The 24,064-nt window shown below is 39.3% G+C and overlaps 1 protein-coding gene across 4 annotated transcripts in view; it reads left to right on the top strand.

Annotated features, from left to right (window-relative positions):
- The window catches only part of LOC150087077 (single-stranded DNA-binding protein 3-like), a 538,273-nt gene that overhangs the window by 266,870 nt on the left and 247,339 nt on the right, over positions 1-24,064 (top strand). For all 4 annotated transcript variants that reach the window (XM_090371800.1, XM_090371798.1, XM_090371799.1 and 1 more), the window contains one exon: positions 15,153-15,229. In XM_090371800.1, coding sequence (XP_090227926.1) covers positions 15,153-15,229 — 77 coding nt within the window. The remainder of the gene's footprint in view (positions 1-15,152; positions 15,230-24,064) is intronic.

Here is a 24,064-nt window from a genome sequence, read left to right as displayed (position 1 = left end):
TCCTTCTAGAGTTTACATAAGTAAAGAACTCTTTGCTGTTTTTCTTCGCATCCCTTGCCAAGGATCTCTCGTAATCTGCCTTCGTCTGCCTAACCTCCTTTGTAACTTGGTTACAGATCAACTTGTATCTATCATAGGCGTCCGTGTCACGTGTTAATTTGTATGTATCCCATGCATTTTTCTTCTCTGCCATATGCCTCATTAGTTCATCTGACAACCATTTAGGCCTAAACCTTGAACAATATTTCTTAGTTGGTATGTAAAGCCTAGTAGCTTCCACGATAAGTTCTTTGAATGCTTCCCATTTTGAATTTGCTGTTGGCAATATCATCAGTTGATCCCACTGTATAGAATTTAAATACTGTCTCAGTCCATTGTAGTCGCCTTTACGAAAGCAATACCCCTTCCCTTTACCCCTAATGGTAGTTACCTCTTTGAGTAACTCCCACTTCAGCACACTGTGATCACTGCCACCAAGTGGTTCATTTATCTGCAGATTCTTAATGCATGAAGAATCACTACTGATAATCAAATCAAGAGTATTACTCCCTCTAGTTGCCTCCCGAACATGCTGATGTAGAAAACAATCATCCAATAAATCCACAAAAGCCTTGCTACTGTGTGAGTGACCAGCCCCCAAATTCCAGTCAATATCTGGGAAATTAAAATCCCCCATTATAAGACTCTCTGATTTACTGGCCCACTCTATTTCTCCGAACAGTTTCTTATTATACTCATCAGAGTCATTAGGCCTATAGCACACTCCTACTATCAATTTTGATCTCCCAATGCTTATGTCACACCAAACTGACTCGACACTGCACTGTCCAGCGATGTCGACTGGCTTATACCATCATATATACCATCATCAATATCATTTATAAATACAGAAAACAATAATGGGCCCAACACTGAACCCTGAGGGACTCAACTAATAACATTAGTCCACGATGAGCATTGTCCGTTGATTACCACTCTCTGTGTTCTCATCCCTCAACCACCCTTTTATCCATAGCAGCAATTTGCCTCCAATGCCACACTACTCCAATTTGTTCAGCAGTCTTCCTTGTGCAACAGTATCAAAAGCCTTCGGTGCCTCCGTAGCCAGGTGGGAAGGAGCAGCAGTGCATAGCACACCCTTCTTGATTAGACCGGGGTTCAAGCCCGTCACCATCAAATACGGAGGATGCAGAAAGGTCAGGGAATGACCACCGCATATCCCGAAGCAATATGGCCTTAGTTGCTAATGCTCCTAAAAACCAAATAACAAATAACATAAGCAATTTTCTTAAAAATCGAACATTCCAAGTTCGTCTTAAGAACACACTTTCCAAAGTCATAAAATGGACTTAAAGAAATTGATACAGAATTCCCACACAAAAAACCATATGTATACATTTTTGCAGGTAAAGGGGTCTCCATCTTGATCCCGAACTCCAGCTGAAAGGGCAGATCATCCCAGTTAGAAGTGTCTGTTTTCTAGGGCTTGTTTTTGACAAAAAATTAACCTTTTTGGAGCACATTAGTCACTTAAGAGTTCAGTTTCTAAATAAAATGAATATCTTTGAAGGTCCTGTCCACTATGTCCTGGAGAGCAGATAGAATAATACTATTACAATTATATCGCCTACTCATTCATTCCAAGTTAGACTAAGGGGCCCAGTCTATGACTTGGCGAGATCTAGTGCTCTGAAATGGCTTGACCCAGTACATCACTGTGCCCTCCGAATAGTTCTTGGAGCTTTCCGTACTTTGCCTGTGCAGAGCCTGTATGCGGAAGCCCAAGAAATCAGATCAAATCAGAAGACATAATCGATTACTTTCCTACGCAACTAAAATAAAACCCCTACCGGGTCACCCCATACAGGAAATTCTTTTCACACAAAAATGGGAATAACAATACCAACAACAGCAAAGAATCAATAAACCTGTGAGCATCAGATTAAAAAACCTTCTCCTCAGTAGAAATCTTAACCTTGATAATATAATTCCACTGACGAAGCAGTCTACACCACCATGGATCATCAAACAGCCTACATATGATTTCTCCTTCAACATTTGGGACAAAGGTTGGCAGGGTTGTTAATGAGTAATGGCAGTGTGCTACTGCAACAGGATCTAGATAATTTGGGCAGATGGGCTAAGAAGTGGCAGCTGAAGTTTAACCTTGACAAATGCAAAGTACTGCATATGGGTAGAAGTAACCCCAGAGAAATGTACCAACTGTGTGGTACTACACTTAAGTTGGTAGAAAAAGAAAAAGACCTGGGAGTAATTGTGCAGTCAGATATGAAGTTTTCTGAGCAATGCAGACAGGCTGCCAGGGCAGGTCATGGGGTTTTGTCAATGATATATAGGAATTTTGCTAGCAGGGAAAAAGGAGGTGATTGTCCCTCAGTATAAGGCAATGGTCAGGCCACGCCTTGAGTACTGCTTACAAGTCTGGAGGCCTCATTTTAGGAAGGATGTAGATTTGCTTGAGTGTGTATAGAGAAGGGCAACAAGATTGGTGAGGGGAATGAAGGGATCCTCTTACCAAGAGAGGCTTAAGTTCTGCAAATTGCTGTGGCTGGAGACTAGGCACCTGCGCGGTGATCTGATTGAGGTGTATAAGGCCTTGAATGGGTTGAGCACGCTGAATTCTGATGGGATCCTGCCACTTGTTCAGATTACGAACCTAAGTGGGCATAAATTCAAATTAAGAAAGGACAGATGTAGAATAGATGTGTGGAAATTTGCCTTTAGCCAGCGGGTGGTTAATTGCTGGACCAAACTTCCATCTGTCGTTGTGGAAGTTGATAGGTTGAATAAATTTAAGGAGGTACTGGACAGGCATTTGGAGGGAATGGTGTGATTTTTTTTTTTTTTTTTTTTGGCTGATGCTGCATGAGCTCACACACTTGCTTTCTTGCATCACATGCCACTACTACAAACAATCACTTCCACTTATCAACTATCAGTATCTGCATGCTGCTTATAAGTTGCAATTTTTAGATCATCACTTCCTATATATAGATGGCTCAAAAACTGATTATCATGTGGCAGTGGCAGTTTATACATCTGATGTCACCACATCCCAAAATACTGCAGCATGTATATTGATGTTAGCGTTAAATCAAATCGAACACTCAATCTCACCAAACAGCATCATTTTTACTGACTCCTTTAGCTCCATGATGGCTATACAAAATGTCAACTCTAATAAACACCCACTTATTCAACACAACAAATTCAGTGCCAAGTATCAAAGCTCCTTGAACAAGGTCATAACATAAGATTTTGCTGAATCCCAAGTAATGTCTGAATATATGGTAATGAACAAACAGACAAAGCTGCTAAGGAAGCTAACAGCAACATTTTCGCACCTGAATCCATTCCTTCCACAGATTACAAAAAAAAGTTATTCATAGCAGTGGGATACACTACTGGAAACAGAAATGGCAAGGTCTAAACAATAACAAATTGCACCGAATTAAAAGTTTACTCCAACCATGGAAATCCAGCAAACAACAAAACAGACATGATGAAGTGATACTCGCAAGGTTAAGAATAGGACATGCTCATTTCAGCCATTGTCATCTTTTGCAAGGAGAAGATCCCCCATCTATGTACTATCTATCACACAACAAACAGTAGAACATGTACTGATTACATGTCCAGCTTTTACATATGTGTGCCAAAGTTACTTCAACGAGTTGATAACAAAACTTCACTTTCTCACTCTCAAAACCATACTGGAAGATAGAAAAAATATAGCTGTCATTTTTCAGTGAAATAAATTTCTATAATATAATGTGAAACCAAATCTAATCTCTGCAGTAAGCTATAGTCACTCCGTGACTCTTGGAAACTATTCGCAGCAAAATATGAATACAAACAAAACTGTTGTAAAAACATTCCAGGCGCATTTTAGCTGCAGTAGCTCCTTACGCCAAGAATTTTTAAATCATTCAATCAGTCCATTGATTGCCACCCTCTGTAGTCTCCCACTCAATCATCCCTTTATCCATTGTAGCAACTTACCCTTAATGCCATAAATCTGCAATTTGTACAGCAGTCTTTCATGTGCAACAGTATCAAAAGCTTTCCGGAAATATCAAGTATATGATATCAAAATTATTTTTGGCATTCAGTTCCTAATTCTTATAAGCTTATAAACATTCAGTTTATCAGCTTATAAGAACAAGCCGAAGTGCCGTGAAGCACTTCAGGTTGTTCATGATCCCACCAACATATGGAAGTATAGAAATCTTTACTCCACATCTTTTACAGTCAGTTGACTGTTTATTATAAAAGTATTGGTCAAAATTCTGTACAGTGGTACTCTTTCTGCCCTTCTCTTTTCTGCCTTAATTCTTCCACCTCTGCTAATGGCAGTGCCCTTCATTGGCTATGCTGATAATATCAAAATATCAGCTACCCTACGTCACTTGAGGTGACACAATGAAATAGTTCATATATTAATCATACCATTTCTATGGTTTTTATCTTCCTTATTTCATCTGGTACTGGTGCATCTCTTTATGATGCAATGACTTTAATGGCATGGACATTTCCTTTAAATGATTGATTTGGTGGTGAAAAAATACCCATATGTATTGTATTACTTTATCTTATTGTGCTATTTACATATATTATTTAAAGCATTTGTATAGATGCATCTCTATATGGATGGTGCGGTTGCCCGAGAAGCTGGCTGGGACTGCCAACTTTAATAAATAAAAATATATGGTTTTAATCTGTGCGGGGTCTTGCAGGCTGTGCATTAGAACAGATTAATATTTATTAACAGAGTAGACGTAGGATGTGGGCACAGTTCTGATTACTGGTGGGAGTCAGCTTTGCTCTCATCTCCTCTCCCTTCCTTAACTCCCAAAAATCTTCTCTTTTATGACCTAGTTTTGGTGCATTATAGCCTTAGTCGCTGATGCACAAGTAAATCCCCAAAACAACCAACCTCGGCTCCCAATGTCTGCTATTCAGCTAGTTTCATCTGCTATGTTGAGTTGTGTGCTGCCACAACTTTCGGTTTGGACTATATTCTGATTTAGTGATCATTAGCATTACCATTAGTAGAGGCATATGATGCAAAAAAGCAAGATTATGTAGCATCATCCAAAAAAAAAACTTTCTTATTTCATCCATCGTTCGCTCCAAATTCTTGTCCAGTTCTGCCTTGGACTTATTTAAGTTTTTGACCTCCACTACAACAGGTGGAAGTTTGTTCCAACTATCAGCCACCTGCTGGCTAAAGGCAAATTTCCACACATCTGTTCTACAATTGCCTTTCCTCAATTTGAATTTATGTCCCCTCAGTGAGTAATCTGAGCAAGAGAAAGAATTCCATCAGCATTGAGCTTGCTCAAACCATTCAAGGCCTTATACACCATAATTAGATCACCTCACAGGTGCCTAGTCTCCAGATGCTGCAATTTGCAAAACTAAGTCTTTCTTCATAAGAGCAACCCTTTGTTCCATTCACTAATCTTGTTGCCCTTCTCTGTACTTGTTCCAACAGCTCTACATCCTTCTTAAAATGAGGCCTTTAGACCTGTATACAATACTCAAGGTATGGCCTGACCATTGCTTTATACTAGGGGATAATCACCTCCTTATCCCTGCTAGAAAAATTCCTGTATATCATTGACAAGACACCATGAGCTACCTCTTGCAGACTGCCTGCACTGCTGAATTAATCCACAATTACCCCCAGGTCCTTTTCATTCTCTACTACACTGAGTGTAGTACCACACAGCTGGTACATTACTCAGGGTTTACTGCTACCCATATGCAATACTTGACATTTGTCAATGTTAAACTTCAGTTGCCACCTCTCAGCCCATCTGCTCAACTTTTCTAGATTCTGTTGTAGTAGTATACTATCATTACTGCCATTAAAAACTCGGCCAACCTTCATATCGTCTACAAACTTAGACATTAACCCTGATATACCTTCATCAGTATCATTGATAAATACAGAAAACAACACTGGGCCCAAAACCGAACCCTGGGGACTTCCACTAATATTAATATATTACTATTACTATTAATATATTACTAGTTCAGGAAGAGCAGTGTCCATTGATTACCACTCTCTGTCTTCTCTCATTCAACCATCCTTTTATTCATTGCAGCAACTTTCCCTTAATGCCATACTGTCCAATTTGTTCAGTAGTCTTCCATGTGCAACAGTATCAAAAGCTTTCCTAAAATCCAAGTATATCATATCAAAATTATTTTTTGCATTCAGTTCCTTTGTGACCACATCATAGTATCCAATCAAATTTGTCAGACAAGGCTTCCCCTTAACAAATTATGCTGTGATCTGAACTATAACTGCAGTCTTGTCTAGATAATCCTGCAGTGCTTCTTTAACCAGTGACTCCATTATTTTCCCTTTATTAAAAACTATAAGAGGAAACCTCATACCTTTATGTAGGACCGGAATTCTCTCAAGAATTATGTGATTATTTGTGAATTCTTGAAGGATTATGTGATTATTTGTGAATTCTTGAAGGATTATGTGATTATTTGTGAATTCTTGAAGGATTATGTGATTATATGATCATATGAATAAACGCCCCATGTTTAATTAAAAACTACATTAAAATTATATAAATAGCTACGTATTAAAAGATTGTCATGTATTCAATTCTCATTCCCAACATAACACATCAAAAAAAGCCTGGGGAAGCCGACAGTCACCCCCCCCCCCCCCTCACCAATGCTGCATGCTAACATGAGAACTGAAAACAGTTGTCGAATAAATCTGTTAAGAAACATGGGATAAATATACATCGGTTTAAAATATATAAAAACAAAATTGTCTAAACTTCTTATGAGGGACCAAACTTATTCAGGTAGATTCCTTGCTCGCAAGAAGTAAAATGTTTTTCCCGAATGATGTCCGCCCTTTTGTGTACATAAACCTATCGAGTCCCTGATATGAGATTATTTATACTAACCAATGTGTGAATTACCTTCACACATGCGCATAAAAGTCCGAAATAGTGTAAGACCTACGAACATTAATCAGCCGACCGGGCTAGCCGGGTAGGTAAAGTGCCTGCCTGGCAACCCAAAGGTCGCGGGTTCGATTCCCGCCTCGGGCTTGGATCAAAAGTACTACAAAAACCTTGGAAGGTGCATTATGGCCACAGAAGCCTATGCGCCAAAAACTACCAAAAAAAAAAAAAAAAAACGAACATTAATGGAATTTGCATTTAACCCCATTTCCAGTGTTTTGGCAATTAATAACTTAATATATTCTTGTTGTGTATTTAAAACTTTCGCTTCATTAAAAAGAAACACATGGCTATCATTGATAGCATGGAAGGCAATTTCTGAGGCACATGTTCTTGTAGCCCTAACTGATGCCACATGTTGTTCTGTCCTCTTCGAAAGATAATTTGTGTCGAACCAATATACAAGGAATTGCATAATTGCAATGCATTTTAAAATGTATATTCTTATTGAAATTTTTTCTATAAATCGGTTTCCTATAAATTTAAAAATTTATAGGAAATCGACAAATACTGGCAAATTCTTACACTGTTCTAGTTATCATCCATTCACATATAAATAGAGCATTATTTTGAATCAGTTTTACAACGCATACAAATATAGCTCTACTCAGGAGTTGTTACTAGATGAACTTGTGGAACTTGCGAAAATATTTTTAAATAGGGGTTACACATTTAATACTATTATGAAGATAAGCTGACAAGCAAAACTTAAACTTGAGACTGGTATAATTAATAACAGGTATGAGCAGAAACATTTTATTAAAGTTCCATATATACTGTACTGGTACAAACAATTCATTAATATTTTTAAGAACACTGAATTTAAGATTATTGCCCAACCAACCGACTAAAACTCAATGATATTTTGAAGCATAGAGCGGTCAGCTCCATTTCAATCATGGATGCACACAATATTGTTTATAATATGTTTTGCAGTGAATGCAATTCCTCGTGTATTGGTTCGACACAAAATTATCTTTCGATGAGTGTACAACAACAACATTAAATAATCTTATAGTATTTAATAATAACTTTAGTAGGACACATTGAGCTTTATTGCTCTTACAATCATAATTGTTTTCCCTGGAACAGAAGTTAAACTAACACATCTGTAATTACTTGTGTCACCCTTTGATCCCCATTTGTGAATTGGGGACACATTTACACATCTCCAGTCGATGGGGACCTCCCATTTTTTTTTTTTTTTTTTTTTTTTGATTTGGTAGTTGTTGGCGCATCGGCTTCTGTGGCCATATTGCACCTCCCAAGGTTTTTGCAGTACTTTGATCCAAGCCCGAGGCGGGAATCGAACCCGCGACCTTTGGGTTGCCGGGCAGGTACTTTACCCACTCGGCTAGCCTGGTCGGCGGGGGGGACCTCCCATGAGTCCGAGGAAGCTTTCATAATTTTGGTTAAGGGTTTGCCTACTTCCTTTGCTGCCCCCTTTAATATAACTGGATAGATCCAATTCACCCCGTGTGCCTTTTTTATATTCAACTTCAACAATTTCACCTCCACTTTGTGCTCAGTTATTACAAAATCATTTAGCTCTTTGCTAGAGTTTGATAAGCTTCTGGCCTCCACTTTCCTACAGACTTCCTCATGTGTGAATGTAGATACACAATACTCATTCTGTTTGTCAGCTACCTCAGCACGTTTATCAACAATCAAACCGTCTAGTGGACCAATCAGATTCAACTCCTTCCTTCTAGAGTTTACATAAGTAAAGAAGTCTTTGCTATTTTTCTTTGCTTCCTTTGCCAAAGATTTTTCATAATCTGCCTTTGCTTGCTTAACCTCCTTTGCAACTTGATTACAGACTAGCTTATATCATAGTCTTCTGTGTTTATTTTTTTTATTTATGTGCATCCCATGCATTTTTCTTCTCTGCCACGAGTCTCATTAGGTCATCTGTCATCCATTTAGGCCTAAACCTTGAAGAGTATTTCTTAGTTGGGACAAAAAGCCTAGTAGTATTCCAAGATTACTTCATTCAGGGCTTCCCATTTAGAATTTGCTGTTGATAACATCATCAGTTGATCCCATTGTATAAAATTAAAAACTGTCTGAAACTTCTGTAGTCACCTTTACGAAAGCAAAAACCCTTCCCTTTACACCTGATGGTAGGTCCATCTTTAAGTAAATCCCACATCGGCACACTGTGGTCGTTGCCAGCTAGTGGCTCCTTTATCTGCAGATTTTTAATGCATGAAGAATCACTGCTGATAATAAGATCAAGATTATTACTCCCTCTAGTTGACTCTCGAACATGCTACTGTAGAAAACAATTATCCACTAAATGACAATTATCCAGTCAATAACTGGGAAGTTAAAATCCCCCATCATAAGACAATCTGATTTACTGGTCCAATCTATTTCTCTGTCTAAACTTCTTATGAGGGACCAAACTTATTCAGGTAGATTCCTTGCTCGCAAGAAGTAAAATGTTTTTCCCGAATGATGTCCGCCCTTTTGTGTACATAAACCTATCGAGTCCCTGATATGAGATTATTTATACTAACCAATGTGTGAATTACCTTCACACATGCGCATAAAAGTCCGAAATAGTGTAAGACCTACGAACATTAATAGTTCGTTGTACTCGTCAGAATCATTAGGAGTATAACACACTCTCTTCTCAATTTTGCTTTCCCAGTGCTTATAGTCGTCTCCGTAGCCAGGTGAGCAGGAGCAGCAGTGCGTAGCACACGCTTCTTGATTAGACTGGGATTCGAGCCCATGACCACCAAATACAGAGGATGCGGAAAGGTCAGGGAAAGACGACCGCATATCCTCGGAGCAATATGGCCTTAGTTGCTAATGCTCCTAAAAACCCAATAACAACAACAACCCAGTGCTTATGTCACACAAAACTGACTCAGCATTGCACCGTCCACCCATGTCTGCTGGATACACTTCTTTAGATTTTATATGTTTCTTAACTAACAGCATGACCCTCCTCCCTTCCTGTCCTTTCTGTACACACTGTACTCCCCAAATTCTAATTCTGCATTCCTTATCTCTGTGTGACACCACGTCTCTGATATCCCAACAATATCCGCCTTCAATGTCTTCACTAGCACCTCAAATTCATCAAATATATTTACCATACTCCTAGCATTGATGTACATGCAAGTATACATGCATCTATTCTTACTCTTAGTTATCCTCACACAGCCCATGTATTTACTTGTTCCATGATATATCCGAGCAGTCCTGGAAATCTCCAGGCTTGTGCTCATTCCAGTCGAAGCAGTGAAAGAATCACTTCCACCTCTGTCTGCGGCTACTGTTAACACCTTAGCTGCCGATCACGCGCAGGCCCAGGATGTGGCATCATTACCCAGTAGCCAATCACGCACGGGATTCGTTAGTATGAAGTTCTGAACTTCAGTTGGCATTGTGTTTCTGCTTTGTATAGTTGTTTCATCGTCAAGTAGTTGTATGTGGTGTTGAACATTTTGTTACGTGATGTGCGGAAAAGCCTTGTAATATGAGTTGTGCAGATGATAGTTTAGCGGGCCTGTCACGCCCAAAAAGAAGAAAAGTGCAATATAAAAAATGCCTTACAAATGAAGAAATTGCAAAAATGTTGGAAGAGTTATCTGACGTATATCCCAGTGACGTCAGTTACGACGATGATGAAGATTTTATCCCTCCAAAGGACGCTTCGGATTCGGAAAGTGTATATGAAGAAGATATTGTAGAAGAGGCTACACTTCCACAGCAGGATTCCGGTGAGTTGGAAAACGTCATGTGGGAAAATGACGTAACATCAATGAAACAGTTTTGTTTTACAAAATCTGAGTCTTTGCTGCAACCCGTGTCAGGTAATAATCCTATAGATTACTTTCGTCGTTTAAGGGCCAACAATATCTTGGATGAAATAATTACACAAACAAATGTTTATGCTCGTGAAATACTTCTTCCCTGAGAAAATAAAGAACATTCTCAAATAAATGCATGGAAGGACACCACTAGAGATGAAATGCTGGTATTTTTTGGATTGATTTTACATATAGGAACCATTCGACTGAACCGCATACAAGATTATTGGAAAACAGATAAACTATATGGACAATTATTACAATAGCTATGAACTCACCAAGTGTCTTACTGACAGACAAACCCATTGTACTGGGACAATCAGAAGTAATAGGAAAACATTTCCGAAAGAGGTTCGAGAAAAAAAGCTGAAGAAAGGGGAAACTTTATCAAGGTGTGCCCATGGTGTAATGATTTCTAAGTGGAAGGACAGAAGAGATGTCAGTTACATATCTACAGAATACCAAAATGATATGGTGGAAATGCAGAACAAACGAGACAAACTGAAATCAAAACCATTGCCTATAATTGAATATAATAGGTTTATGTCAGGCAATGACAAGCAAGATCAGATGCTTACCTATTATCCTTGCGAAAGGAAAACCATTAGGTGGCCTACAAAAATATTTATGCATATTTTGCAACTAATAATGATGAATGCACACCATATCTATACTAAATATTCACATAACAAGATGCAACTTTATGACTTCCATTTATCAGTGATCAGATCTTTATTGAAACAGCCATCTGATCTCCCTGAACTGGAACATGTGCTCAAACCGCAGGAAGAAAGAAAAGGTGGAAAGATATTGAGGAAGCAATGCAAACGTTGCTATTCCGAAGGGAAACGTAAGGATATAATCTATATCTGCAGTGTTTGTGAAGTATCACCTGGCTATTGCTTAGATTGTGCGAACATTATACATAAGTAATATTCTTACACATAGTATTTGTAATCTGTATTGGTTTGGTATGAAATAATACGTATTTCTTAATGTTACCATGTTTTTTGTTTTATTATTTACATACTATATTATTATGTTTTTGTGTCACGCGGTGGCGCGTGAATCTCAAAATCTTTTGGAAACTGCTTATACGACACTTGAATATTGATATGGTACACCTAACAATCCCTTATTACCAATTTTCAAGCTTTTTCGTTATGGAAACACAGTTGGCTTCTGGCAACAGTCTTCTCCTTTTCTCCTTCTATGCCACACTATTGACGATAGCATGCTAACTCATCACCGGCAGCGAACGTGTTAATCTATTAGTCTGTGAACCACCCCCCCCAAGCTAGCAGTTTTCTGACCCACCTAACACTGCCTCGATAGCATCAGCAAATATTCTTGTGCCCTTTTTATTTAACCCCAGGGGCTCACATCTGGTAAGTATGGACTTGGCATACCCAGGGTTCCTGAGCTGGATATCATCACTCTTCTCTTCCTTGGTGATTCCCTTTTATCTCTCTCTCTCTCTCTCTCTCTCTCTCTCTCTCTCTCTCTCTCTTGGGGTAGTTCACAATTTTTTTTTTTTTTTTTTTCGGCTGGTGCAGCATAAGCCTCAGGCTTCCTTGCACCATATGGCATTATAATAATAATAATAATAATAATAAGTGTTTTCGATCCCTGTAGAAACAATCTTTCCTATTAACAAGCACTGGCCATGCTTGAGCCTTGCACAATCTCTCCAGGGCCGAATTGATTGACAAGGCTCTCATCATATACTCCCTCCTACCGTGTCTGGGCAGAATTGCAGACATTTTCAAGTTTAATCCTAATTCGCAACTTTCCTTCAATATTGACATATACTTGTTAAGTAAATCTGCAGATCTCCTACTTTTAATGTTATTGTGCCAACATGTACAACAATATCACCCTTTGCACCCTTAAAAGATATCTGCTCTACAGTCATCTACTTTTGCCCCTGGCAGACATACTCCGGTCCTGTTCCACCTATCCTTTTCCCTCAATAAATTTCCCATCTCCCTGACAGTAGATTCACCAACAATAAGTAGTTCCTGTGGGACCAGTGCATTCCCCTGACAATTGCCTCTGTTACTTGATGCACAAGAGTGATCTCTGGCATTGAGTTGGGCAGCTGATAGCTTGATGGATCCCCAATTTTAATTCTTTCGAAGGCATCTACCCAACTCTTCAAACTGTCATAGATGCCGATCATAACACTGAGTTGGAGCCTAATTTCTTGACACACTCTACATACCTGTCACACACAATGACATCCTCCTTGGCCAGATCATGTCCTGTCCAGGAAGTCCACAAACATTTCACAAGTTGCACATTTTTTTAGGTTGTGATGCATTGGAGATTCGCCTCCTCGGTTCTTCCCCAAGCTACAGCACTCCCGTTACTTTGTGCACGTTGCTTTGCTACTCTAGTCTGCATCTTGATTTCTGTTTAAATATGATTTAATTAATTTAAAATGAAAATTTAATAAGGTTAATAAATTTAATTGATTAATAGACTATACTATACTACACTTGATTGTGTACAATATTATACTAAGCTAATGCAGTGATACGTATTATGCTAAGTAGTTTTGTGTTATAACTTAACGCTGCCACGTAATCATACATACTTGATGTACTGCTGATGATGGGTGGACTTAATTTATTTATCTGAACTTGCTGCTAATAGTGTTTACAGTCTACCAAGATGTACCACATATGGAGAGCACATCCTTTTGGACTTCTTTTAGACTTGATTGAATTTAATCAATTAATGTGGATTCTTTCTGGTGGCACCTACATTAATTCATTAAGTCTGAACTTCATCGTTGTGCAGTTTTTTATAATTGATGTACTGATCGTGTTTTAGTGAGCTTCCTGTCTAATGAGGTTGTAGTTTTTGAGCATCTCTGAGTCATATTGGAATAGCATTGATTACATTACCTATTTGACTGGACTAAGTGGATCCTATGTACTAAATATATGTATGTATAAGTGGATCATGTATCTATGTATTTGAGTACAGTATTGTGTAATATGTCAGGGGATACCAGTTTTTAGCAGGGAATGCCGAGTATAATAAATTTTAAAAAATAAGTAAAAGTTCCCCAACCCTCCCAGTTTCACATAACATGAATGAAAGTTCCTACATGTATATTGCTTATAAACATGGTAATCTACCGTAAAAGTTTTAAAACTTAAATTATATTTTTTTAGAAATAATGTTAAGAGACTGAACTTCTTGTTTAAATCCATAGGGGTTTTTTTTTTTTTTTTTTTTTTTTTTTTGTCTTCTTGGAAATGACTGTCTACCTCTCAGCACAGTCTTTTGATGTTTTTGTAGGCAGGACCTAGGTTCTCATCATTCTGAGGCCTCGCTACATTATACCAAATATACTGTACAAAATCTTGCCTTAAATCTAATTTTATTTGTTTTTAAAGAAATTTGAAAACACTTCTATAAATTTGGTATAGTTATTTACACAGCACTTTTCCAGCCATAACTTGCTTGCAGTACAAACTTTGGTGTTGTTAATGATTTTGCTAACATAAAAAGTTGAAGAAATAGTTTCTCTTAGAAATCTGTGTTTAAAAATTAGTTTGGAGAATTTTGTTGTTGGAATGAAATCATTGAATTCTATTTGAATTATAATTTTTCAGCCTAGCCCCCTGTGTTTTTCTAGGTCCTAAACACATTGCTTAAAGTATTTCAAGATGGCCCTGCCATTTCTCCAGCCAGAGAACCTGTGTTTGGAAATGTTTAAAATCATCACTTTTTTTTTTTTTTAAATCAAATTAATATGTATACTTCATTGATTCCAAATGTAAAATTTCTGGTAAAAATACACATTGATTCTGCTTCCAACATATTTTAGTCATGCATTTGTACTGCTTGGGGGTGGACATTGCTTTGTATTTTTCTCATTTTATTTTGAATATTGGGGTTGTGTTGATATTAGGTAATGGAATCACATGTTTATATTTAAACATTTTCCATTAAAACATATCATGTTTGTCATTAACTGGGAAGCACAATTTTTTTTTTAAATTTTGACATTAAACTGGCCAGCCACTATTTAAGCTACTCATGTGGTCAGCTTAAAAGTCAAAGTTCAGCCTAGCATAATGTGTTTTTGTCACTAGTCAGCCTATTAATTTCAATTATTTACTCAGTTGGTTGTATCTTGAATAACAATAACATTCATTTTTATTCACAAATATTGCAGAACTTAATGAATTGCAAAATTTTTCTTAATTTAAAATATATGGGCAATTATTAATCTAAAACAAAGATATAAATATTTTACCAGTATGACTTTTTTCCCCCCTAGGACCACCAGGAATGACGCCAATGAATCCACGTATGAATCCTCCTAGAGGACAACCTCTTGGCCCTATGACTCCAGGAGTAAGTGGTTTATTCATCTAAAAATTTAGTGTTTTGCTGTTTGAATTGTGCATTATGCATGCACAATTTTAAAATATTCATGAATTCAAAAATTTATCTTTTCCTTTATTTGAAATTTTTATTATTCATGTATAAGTATTACTACTTTAAAAGAATGCCGATTTTGTTCTTGTTATTTTGGAGAATGTTGGCAAATGTATCAAGTTTCTGTTAGTTTTTGTGTGTCTGCATATAACAGTTCGACTTCCACCAAACAAATTTTCATGAAATTGTGTTTGGCTTTTTTAGAAAAATTTTTGTAAGTCATCTTAATTTTGATAAAATTAGAAAAATATAAATCCCCCCCACCCCAATACATTTCTTAGGGTATCAATATGTCACATATAAATGATGTTCAGGTATTAGTTGAGAAGATGATGATACTGGATCAACACCAAATTTTTAGCATGCAATTTGTTGATCCCAATTTCTCTCCCTCCAACAGCATCACTATCTTTCAGAATTGCAGAACTTATTTAAAATATTGTTACAGACTTATTTATCAGATTTAATGTCAATAGGTTAACAATAGGGAGAAAATGCAATTCATTTCAGAGAAAGAAAAAAAAAACTTCCGGAAATATAGACCTATAATTCCATTTGCCTAACTTTTTCCCCTCGACGTGGGCACCTGTACGTGGTGAGGGGACCTCCCAGTGACACTGCTGGACTTCCAGACTAGCATCACTGGGATCCAACGCCCACAGCCCAGGTTCCAGGCTTACATCAATGGAATCCGGCGTGTTTGCCGTGCGCTGCGACCCGTGGAAATTCGGAAAGGGGGATCCTGGTGGTTGAGGGGCCCAGCTTCGATACACCACTTTGGCCCCTGCTTCGACAAGACGGGTGGTCCTGGAAGGCCCGGCTAGGATCAGTCGGCTAGTAGGCTCGCCTGCGAGGGTCAACCGTGTCAATGCCACTCCCCTACCCTCATGGTCCGAGGGACAGTATTCAGGCTGGCGGCGGTGCGGGTATAGTGTCTGGGTAGCTCTGGCGTCCCACTCCCGAGCGCATTTATTGCATGCTGGGTAGTGGGCGTCCCTTTGGGCTCCGTGGTGGGTGGGGAGCCCGGGCACTGAAAAATTTAAAAAACTTCATGAATCCTGATAAACATATTCCTTCATGGGCCCCAACCCGGTCCCTATCTGAAAATAATGACGGAGAGGCAGATAGCATTATTCCTACAAAGAGGCAGCGAACCGAACTACCATCAGGGCCTGTCCCAAGGTTCTTAATAATGCATTCCACCAACGAAACACCGATTGGTAAAATGTCGCCCTTTTTTATACAAAAAGGGTTGGATGGGTTAGCAGGTACACCCAAGTCAGTTAAGAGGCTCCGTTCTGGGGACCTCTTGATTGAAACAAAAAATGACAGGCAGTCTGAACATCTACTCCGAGTAACATCAATCGGAGGTATACCCATAACAGTGACACCACACAGAACACTAAATTCATCGAGAGGTGTCATTTCGGAGTGGGACCTTCTCGACGTCACCGAGGAGGAAATCTGCTCCGAACTAAAACCACAGGGAGTTACTGCCGTCAAGAGAATCACTGCACGAAGGGATGGAAAAATAGTTAAAACCAGGAGTGTTATCCTGACTTTTAACTCTCCCAAACCTCCTGATGAGATTAAAGCTGGATACATCAACTGTCCAGTACGTCCATACATTCCGAACCCTTTACGGTGTTTTAAATGTCAGAAGTATGGACATTCTCAAATGGCCTGCCGTGGAGTCCTTGCATGCGCCCGGTGCGGTGCAAAGGACCACGAAACAACAGCATGTTCAGCCACTAAACCCACCTGCATTAACTGTGAGGGAGAACATCCGGCCTATTCAAGGGCATGCCAGAGGTGGAAAGAAGAAAAAGAAATTCAACGGCTGAAGGCAGAGCTAAACATATCGTACAGGGAGGCAAGAAAAGCAGTGAAACCTCTTAACATCAAAAAACCTACCTACGCCCAGAAGGTAGCAGGGAAGTGTTCGATTGGGACTCAGACGGATATGTCCGTCCCTCCTAAAGAATCATTTACTCCCATTGCACGTTATCTTTTAAGCTCCCAAAAACCTGCACAGAAGGACCAATCAGCTGCCACTCCTATATCGGTACCTCCAAATGCTCCACAAGTAACAAAAGCAAAAGAAAAGAATAAGAAAGGGGAAGTAACACCTAGTACCCAGGAAAACATGGATGTCGAGCAGAAGGAGGTACATGATGAGTCAGTTTTGGAACTCTTCGCTGAGGAAGAAATGGACACAGGACAGCGTCCATACTTCCCCAGGAAAGATAAATCCAAGACTGACAAAATTAAGCCCTCAGCACCTCGGAAGCCGCCTGATGGACCCACCAAGTCCAAATAATGGCTAAATTCCTACAGTGGAATTGTCGTGGATTCCGGCAAAATACTGACGACATCAAGGCACTCCTGCAAAAGCACAAACCAGTTTGCTTTTGCATACAGGAGACTTATTTAAAGGCAAATGATGACCCCACCATGCATAACATTACCATCATTCGTAAGGATAGAATTGTGGATGGTCCTGCCCATGGAGGAGTCGCAATCCTCGTCGGCAACCAGATCCCACTTCAGCCTTTGCAGCCTACAACTAGCATTGAAGCTGTAGCAATTCGCCTTACAGTGGGGTTCTTATTAACTGTCTGCTCTGTTTATTTGCCACCTGGGATTGACATCCCCCAGAAAGACCTTGATGATCTTATCATATATCAAGATCTTATAGATCTTATTGCATGATAAGATCATTAAACCCTTGTTTAATTCTTGGGGATTTCAATGGACATAACACTCTGTGGGGTAGTGCTGACATCAGTGGAAGGGGACGAGTCATAGGATAAGATCATAAGATCTTATTGCATGATAAGATCATTAAACCCTTGTTTAATTCTTGGGGATTTCAATGGATATAACACTCTGTGGGGTAGTGCTGACATCAATGGAAGGGGACGAGTCATAGGGCATATGCTCACTGACAATGATCTCTCCCTCCTAAATGTGGAAACAAACACCTTCTTCCACATGCCTACCTGTACTTTCTCTGCCATTGATCTTTCTATCTGCACCCCTTCTCTCCTTCCTTCACTTGCTTGGGAGGTAGAGGAGAACCCATATGGAAGCGATCACTTCCCCGTGATAATCACCCTAACTAGTAGTAGACCGTGTCTTCCATTTAGTTTACCGCGGTGGAAGCTTGATCAGGCTGACTGGAATGCCTTTCAACATATGGCAAATCTTGACATCGCTACAGTCAGTCAGGTGCCAATCAATGATGCAGTCGTGTACGTCACAGAAACAATTGTCCAAGCAGCTGCAATTGCAATCCCAAAATCATCTAGCCGGTTCCCACTATTTCCGAAACCTTGGTGGAAATCCGAATGCACAGCAGCAAAAAAAGCACAAAATAAAGCGTGGGGGATATTCCGCCGATATCCCACAACTGAAAATTTAGTAAAATTTAAACGTGCACGTGCGAAAGCGCGTTATGTACGACGTCAGAGCCAAAGGAAATCTTGGATTCGTTTTACATCTTCCATAACTCAGGCTGCTAGCTCAAAAGTAGTCTGGGATAAGATCTGGAAAATGAAGGGAAAATATCCACCATGCCCTTCTGTGATCCTCGAGCATAACAGATGTCCAATGGCAGATCGAACTGCAGTAGCAAATACTCTAGGGGAAACATTTGCAAAAATATCTGCAATAACATCTTTTCCCGCAGAGTTTTTGGCCCTGAAAGAGAAAAATGAGAAAAACCCCCTGAACTTCTATTCAAAAGGGCTTGAATCATATAACAAGCCCTTTTCACAGGAGGAATTAAATGCTGCACTCTTTCTCACACACATAAGTGCTGTAGGGCCCGATGACATCCACTACGAAATGGTAAAACACCTCACACCACAATGTAAGGATCACCTTTTAATTCTGTTTAACAGAAATTTTCTTAATAAACAATTTCCGGATTCCTGGCGGAAGGCAATCGTTCTTCCCTTCCCAAAACCAGGAAAGGATCCTAGAAATCCAAGTAACTATCATCCTATTGCTCTGACAAGCTGTTTGTGCAAGATCCTGGAAAGAATGGTAAATTCTCGCCTGGTATGGTATTTAGAAACAAATGGTCTGCTTTCCAGGACACAGTGCGGCTTCCGAAGAAATAGATCCACTCTGGATCATTTAATCCGATTGGAAACGTCCATTCGTGATGCTTTTATTAAATCCGAGCATTTGGTAGCAGTTTTCTTTGATATTGAAAAAGCGTACGACACAGCCTGGCGATTTGGGATTTTAAAAGACCTCTATAACTTTGGTCTTAGAGGTAACCTTCCTCTTTTTATTAAAAACTTTCTTTCGAATCGCCAGTTTCAAATCCGTTTAGGATCCACCCTCTCTCGAGTTTTCTCTCAGGAAGAGGGAGTCCCACAAGGATCCGTTCTAAGTGTCACGCTTTTCGCAATCAAAATAAACTCTATCGCAGAACAACTTCCACCCACTATAAACAATGCCCTCTACATTGATGACTTTGCTTTATTTTGTCAATCATGCAATATGAGGGTCATTGAAAGGCAACTGCAGAAAACCATTGACCATCTTACAGCTTGGTCTTTGGCTAATGGGTTCAGATTTTCATCACAGAAGACTGTTTGTGTACACTTCTGTCGCAAACGTAAACTTCATCCTGACCCAGAATTAAGGCTTGGGCAAAATAACATCCCAGTTGTAGCAGAATTCAAATTCCTTGGACTTATTTTCGACAAAAAGCTGACATTTTTACAACACATTCGTCAGCTGAGGACAAGATGTGTCAAAGGGCTTAACATCCTTCGTGCCCTTTCGTCAACCTCATGGGGCGCAGATCGTGCTACCCTTCTTCGTCTCTACCGGACACTTGTCCGTTCCAAACTCGACTATGGGTCTCAGGTCTATGGTTCTACTAGAGATAGTGCACTTCGGTGGTTAGATCCAATCCACCATCAAGCCATCCGGACAGCCACTGGAGCATTTCGCACATCTCCTGTCCAAAGCCTTTACGTTGAAGCAAATGAACCATCTCTGTCTCTTCGACGTAAGCAGTTGTCCTTACAGTACGCCTTCAAATTAAAATCCCTGCCCGATCATCCCACGTGGCCATCCGTTTTTGAGCCGCGCTGGGAAAATCTCTACAACACCCGTCGGACTGCCAACAAACCTTTTGGTATTCGCATTCAAGGGCTGCTGAATGAGCTGAACTTGACGGTAGACAACGTTGCCCAGTCACCAAGGCAATTCTTTCCACCCTGGCATGCTCAGTTTCCAACTTGCGACTTCTCCCTTAAGATCTGGGAGAAGGCTACTACACCGCCATCTGTCTACCAGCAACTCTTTGCATTACATCGACAGCAGTATTCTGACTTTCTGCCAATCTATACAGATGGCTCAAAGTTAGAATGTCATGTGGGATCTGCTGTTGTGTTTCCTCACAAAACATTATCCTATAAGATCCCACAAGAAACTAGCATTTATACTGCAGAGTTGCATGCAATACAAACAGCCCTAGATCACATTAAAAATCGCGACTACCAGAGGTATATGATTTACTGCGATTCATCGAGCGTGTTACAGGCTCTGGTATCAGTGGGTTTTAACCCTCATCCGATCCTGTCCAGGATCCAGCAGATTCTTTTTTCTCTCATGAAATTAGAATTCGATATTCGCTTTTGCTGGATCCCAAGCCACATTGGGATCCGGGGAAATGAATCGGCTGATGCCGCTGCCAAATCAGCCATTTCCCTGGATAATCATTGCTTGTCAGTCCCCTATACAGACTACAGGCAAATAATACATTCTAAACTGCTTTCCCAATGGCAAGATTCTTGGCACGGACAGACCACAAATAAATTACATCACATCAAGCCTGTAATTTCGCAATGGCAGTCCAGTCTACGCAGGGTCCGAAGAGAGGAAGTTGTTCTTGCTCGGCTCCGCATAGGTCATAGTCATCTAACCCATTCCTACTTGCTGAGGGCGGATGACCCACCTATGTGCGAGATGTGTAATGTTATTTTAACCATTAGTCATATTTTAATAGAATGTCCTGTTTTTATAGAAGCCCGACGCTTGTATTTTACCGCTTTTAATAATTTGACTGAGCCATTTACACTCAGTCAGATTATAGGTGACAGACACAATATGTCTGACGTTTTTAATTTTTTACAATTTATTAATTTTTATACAAAGATGTAAGTTTATGCTTTTACTTTTATACCTTTTTAACACAATAATTGCTTGACGTGGTAGCCTTGGCTACCAAAATGTTTAACAGCATTTTAAAATTTGACTTGGCGCATTATGGCCTTAGCTGCCAATGCCCCATAAAAAACCAAATCAAATCAAATCAAGCCTAACTTTTTTATTTATTTATTGTACCAGGCAATTTCTGTCAAATTCTGGCCTACTGCTGTAAATTACATACCGTACAAACAATATTTATTACAATTTACACCATTATACAGAAAATGGGTTAAAGCCATTCAAAAGTATGGAACAATGTCCGAAGTCCATCTGGCTCACTCTCATAGAGATAAGAACTGAAGTCCACCCACACATTTTCGCAGCCCAGAACTGAACAGCACAAGGAAGTGCCCAGTCCTGGTAGGAACCATCCCTGTTAGTTTTTGTGTTTAAAGAATAATGTGTTTAAAGATACTAAAGAATAATAGCTTTCCTCCTTCCTCCAGACATCAGGAATAGGGTTTTTTAAGGGTAAGAAACCTACCATTGATCGGATCATACTGCATATCCTATGCCTATCCTAATCAATTAAAACTTCTGTTCCTATAGCTGGAGGCTAACTTACACATATTCTGCCTTTGACCTCCATCATAGTTCTTAATGTAATCAGAAGTCATGCATTTTTCTCTAGCCTAATCATCTTGGGTCTGCTCCAATTGCAGGAATACTCGTCTTCTTTGAAGAGCCTTCAAGGCAAAGGATTGGAATGCTAAAAAGCTTCCTTCATTGCAACAAGACATGCCTCACATCCTGGTGCCAATGACTGAAGATGAGTCACATTACTTACTAACAGGACATGTTCCCAGTCCTCCCATGTCCTACAAACACTCATTTTGTGCTCACTGACCCAAAGGCACTTAATTTAGCAAAAATTGAGCCATGTCCAGTGATAAAGAATGTAGACTTCCAGTTTGGATTGAACCATGCAGGCATACCTCTGCCAGCCTTATCAACATAAGGAAGAAACTTTTTGGTTCGATCCTTTGATGCTGCTATCCCACCATTCCTGCCATAACCGTGCTAGGCAAGCCCGTATCCACATTGCAATGGACATTCACTCATACATTTGTCCTTTCTGATGGTGAAAGCACATTGACCTAAAAATGTGCTTAAGGGGAAGAGGTACTCTTCCCATTAAGCCTGCAGTGTTCATCTGACACTGTCTGGCATGGCATACTGAGCCATAGCAGCATCTGAATTGCAAGTACCTTGCACACATTTGTACTTTGTGATATGCAGTCTATCCAAATATGAACCCCATAACGAACAATTTGTAAAAAGACACAGCCAATAACTTCTGCATGATGTGATTGATGTGCAACACAAATCTTAGACCTCTATCTATTTTTGCCCCTAAATACATTACTGTTTTCATACACTATAGGCCTATGCTTCCTGTCCTAGTGACTGGTTTCCTTGTGACAGAAAGATCTCATTTCAAGAGAATAATGGACTTACCTTTGGTATACATACATTTACCTTTGGTAGACATACATCATTTACTTTATTCATAATCTGCATTCTCACTCTACTTGCATTCTTTTTTTTTTTTTTTTTTTTTTATATAGTTTTTTCTTATATTTTATATATATATATATATATATATATATTTTTTTTTTTTTTTTTCTTTTCACTCACACTCATTCATCTTTTTCTCCCACACCAGAGGGGATGCAATGATGTGTAGTGTAAATTTAAATACTAATTAAAACTAAGGTTAGTGTGTACTTATTTGTGTTCTTGTGTGTTTGTGTTCTTTTTCTCACACACTTTCATTCATTCTTCTAGCTTTTATTTCATTTATTCGACTCTTGCTTTCTGCACTGCAGTCTCTGGGCACCTCAACTTACTTTTATTCTTCAGTTGTGGTGCAGGTCAGGGGAGAATGCAGTGATAGTGTTTGTGTGGTTAGTAAATGTTTGTTAATATATATAAAGTAGTGTAAGTTATTTTTAACTTTGTATTCTTTCGGCCAATTACATTTGCTCTTCCACTCATTCCCATTCACTCTCTCTCTTTTCCTCATACTAGGTCACTCTTTCTTTCACCAAAACTGCCATTTATTCCCTTTTACCAATTGCTAGTTCACTCAGTGCCCAACCTATTCATTCTGTCTTTCATTCTACATTGCATCCCCTTGCTACCAGCTTACTGATATTTTTCAGCTAATCTGCTTTCCTGGCTGCCTGTACATCTCCCTCCCCTACATGGTTACTTATTTGGTGTAGGTCCCCAGGTTCCTGCACATGGCAGGGTAGTCCTCGGGAATTTTGTCATGTCAGGTTTCTGTCAGGGCACAGAATACTGCTATCCTGACAGTTTTTAAGTCATCGTTTGGGTGTGGTGGGAAACTTGGGCAATTTTAACTATTGATTATTGTTTAATTGCTGGGGGGCTGAATTGCCATTCTTTGGATTGTTCTGTGCATTTTGAATACTTTCTGTGTGAAAGATGTAAAGGCTTTATAAATTTCCTCTTCTATGATGAACAGATGTTCTTCTCCCTTGGGAAGGG

The sequence above is a fragment of the Mastigoproctus giganteus genome, chromosome 4, assembly GCF_048544385.1.
Source record: "Mastigoproctus giganteus isolate SK-2022 chromosome 4, ASM4854438v1, whole genome shotgun sequence".
In the NCBI taxonomy this organism is placed as follows: Eukaryota; Metazoa; Arthropoda; class Arachnida; order Uropygi; family Thelyphonidae; genus Mastigoproctus; species Mastigoproctus giganteus.
The sequence above is the reverse complement of the archived record's forward strand: the minus strand, read 5'-3'. Positions and strand labels throughout refer to the sequence as shown.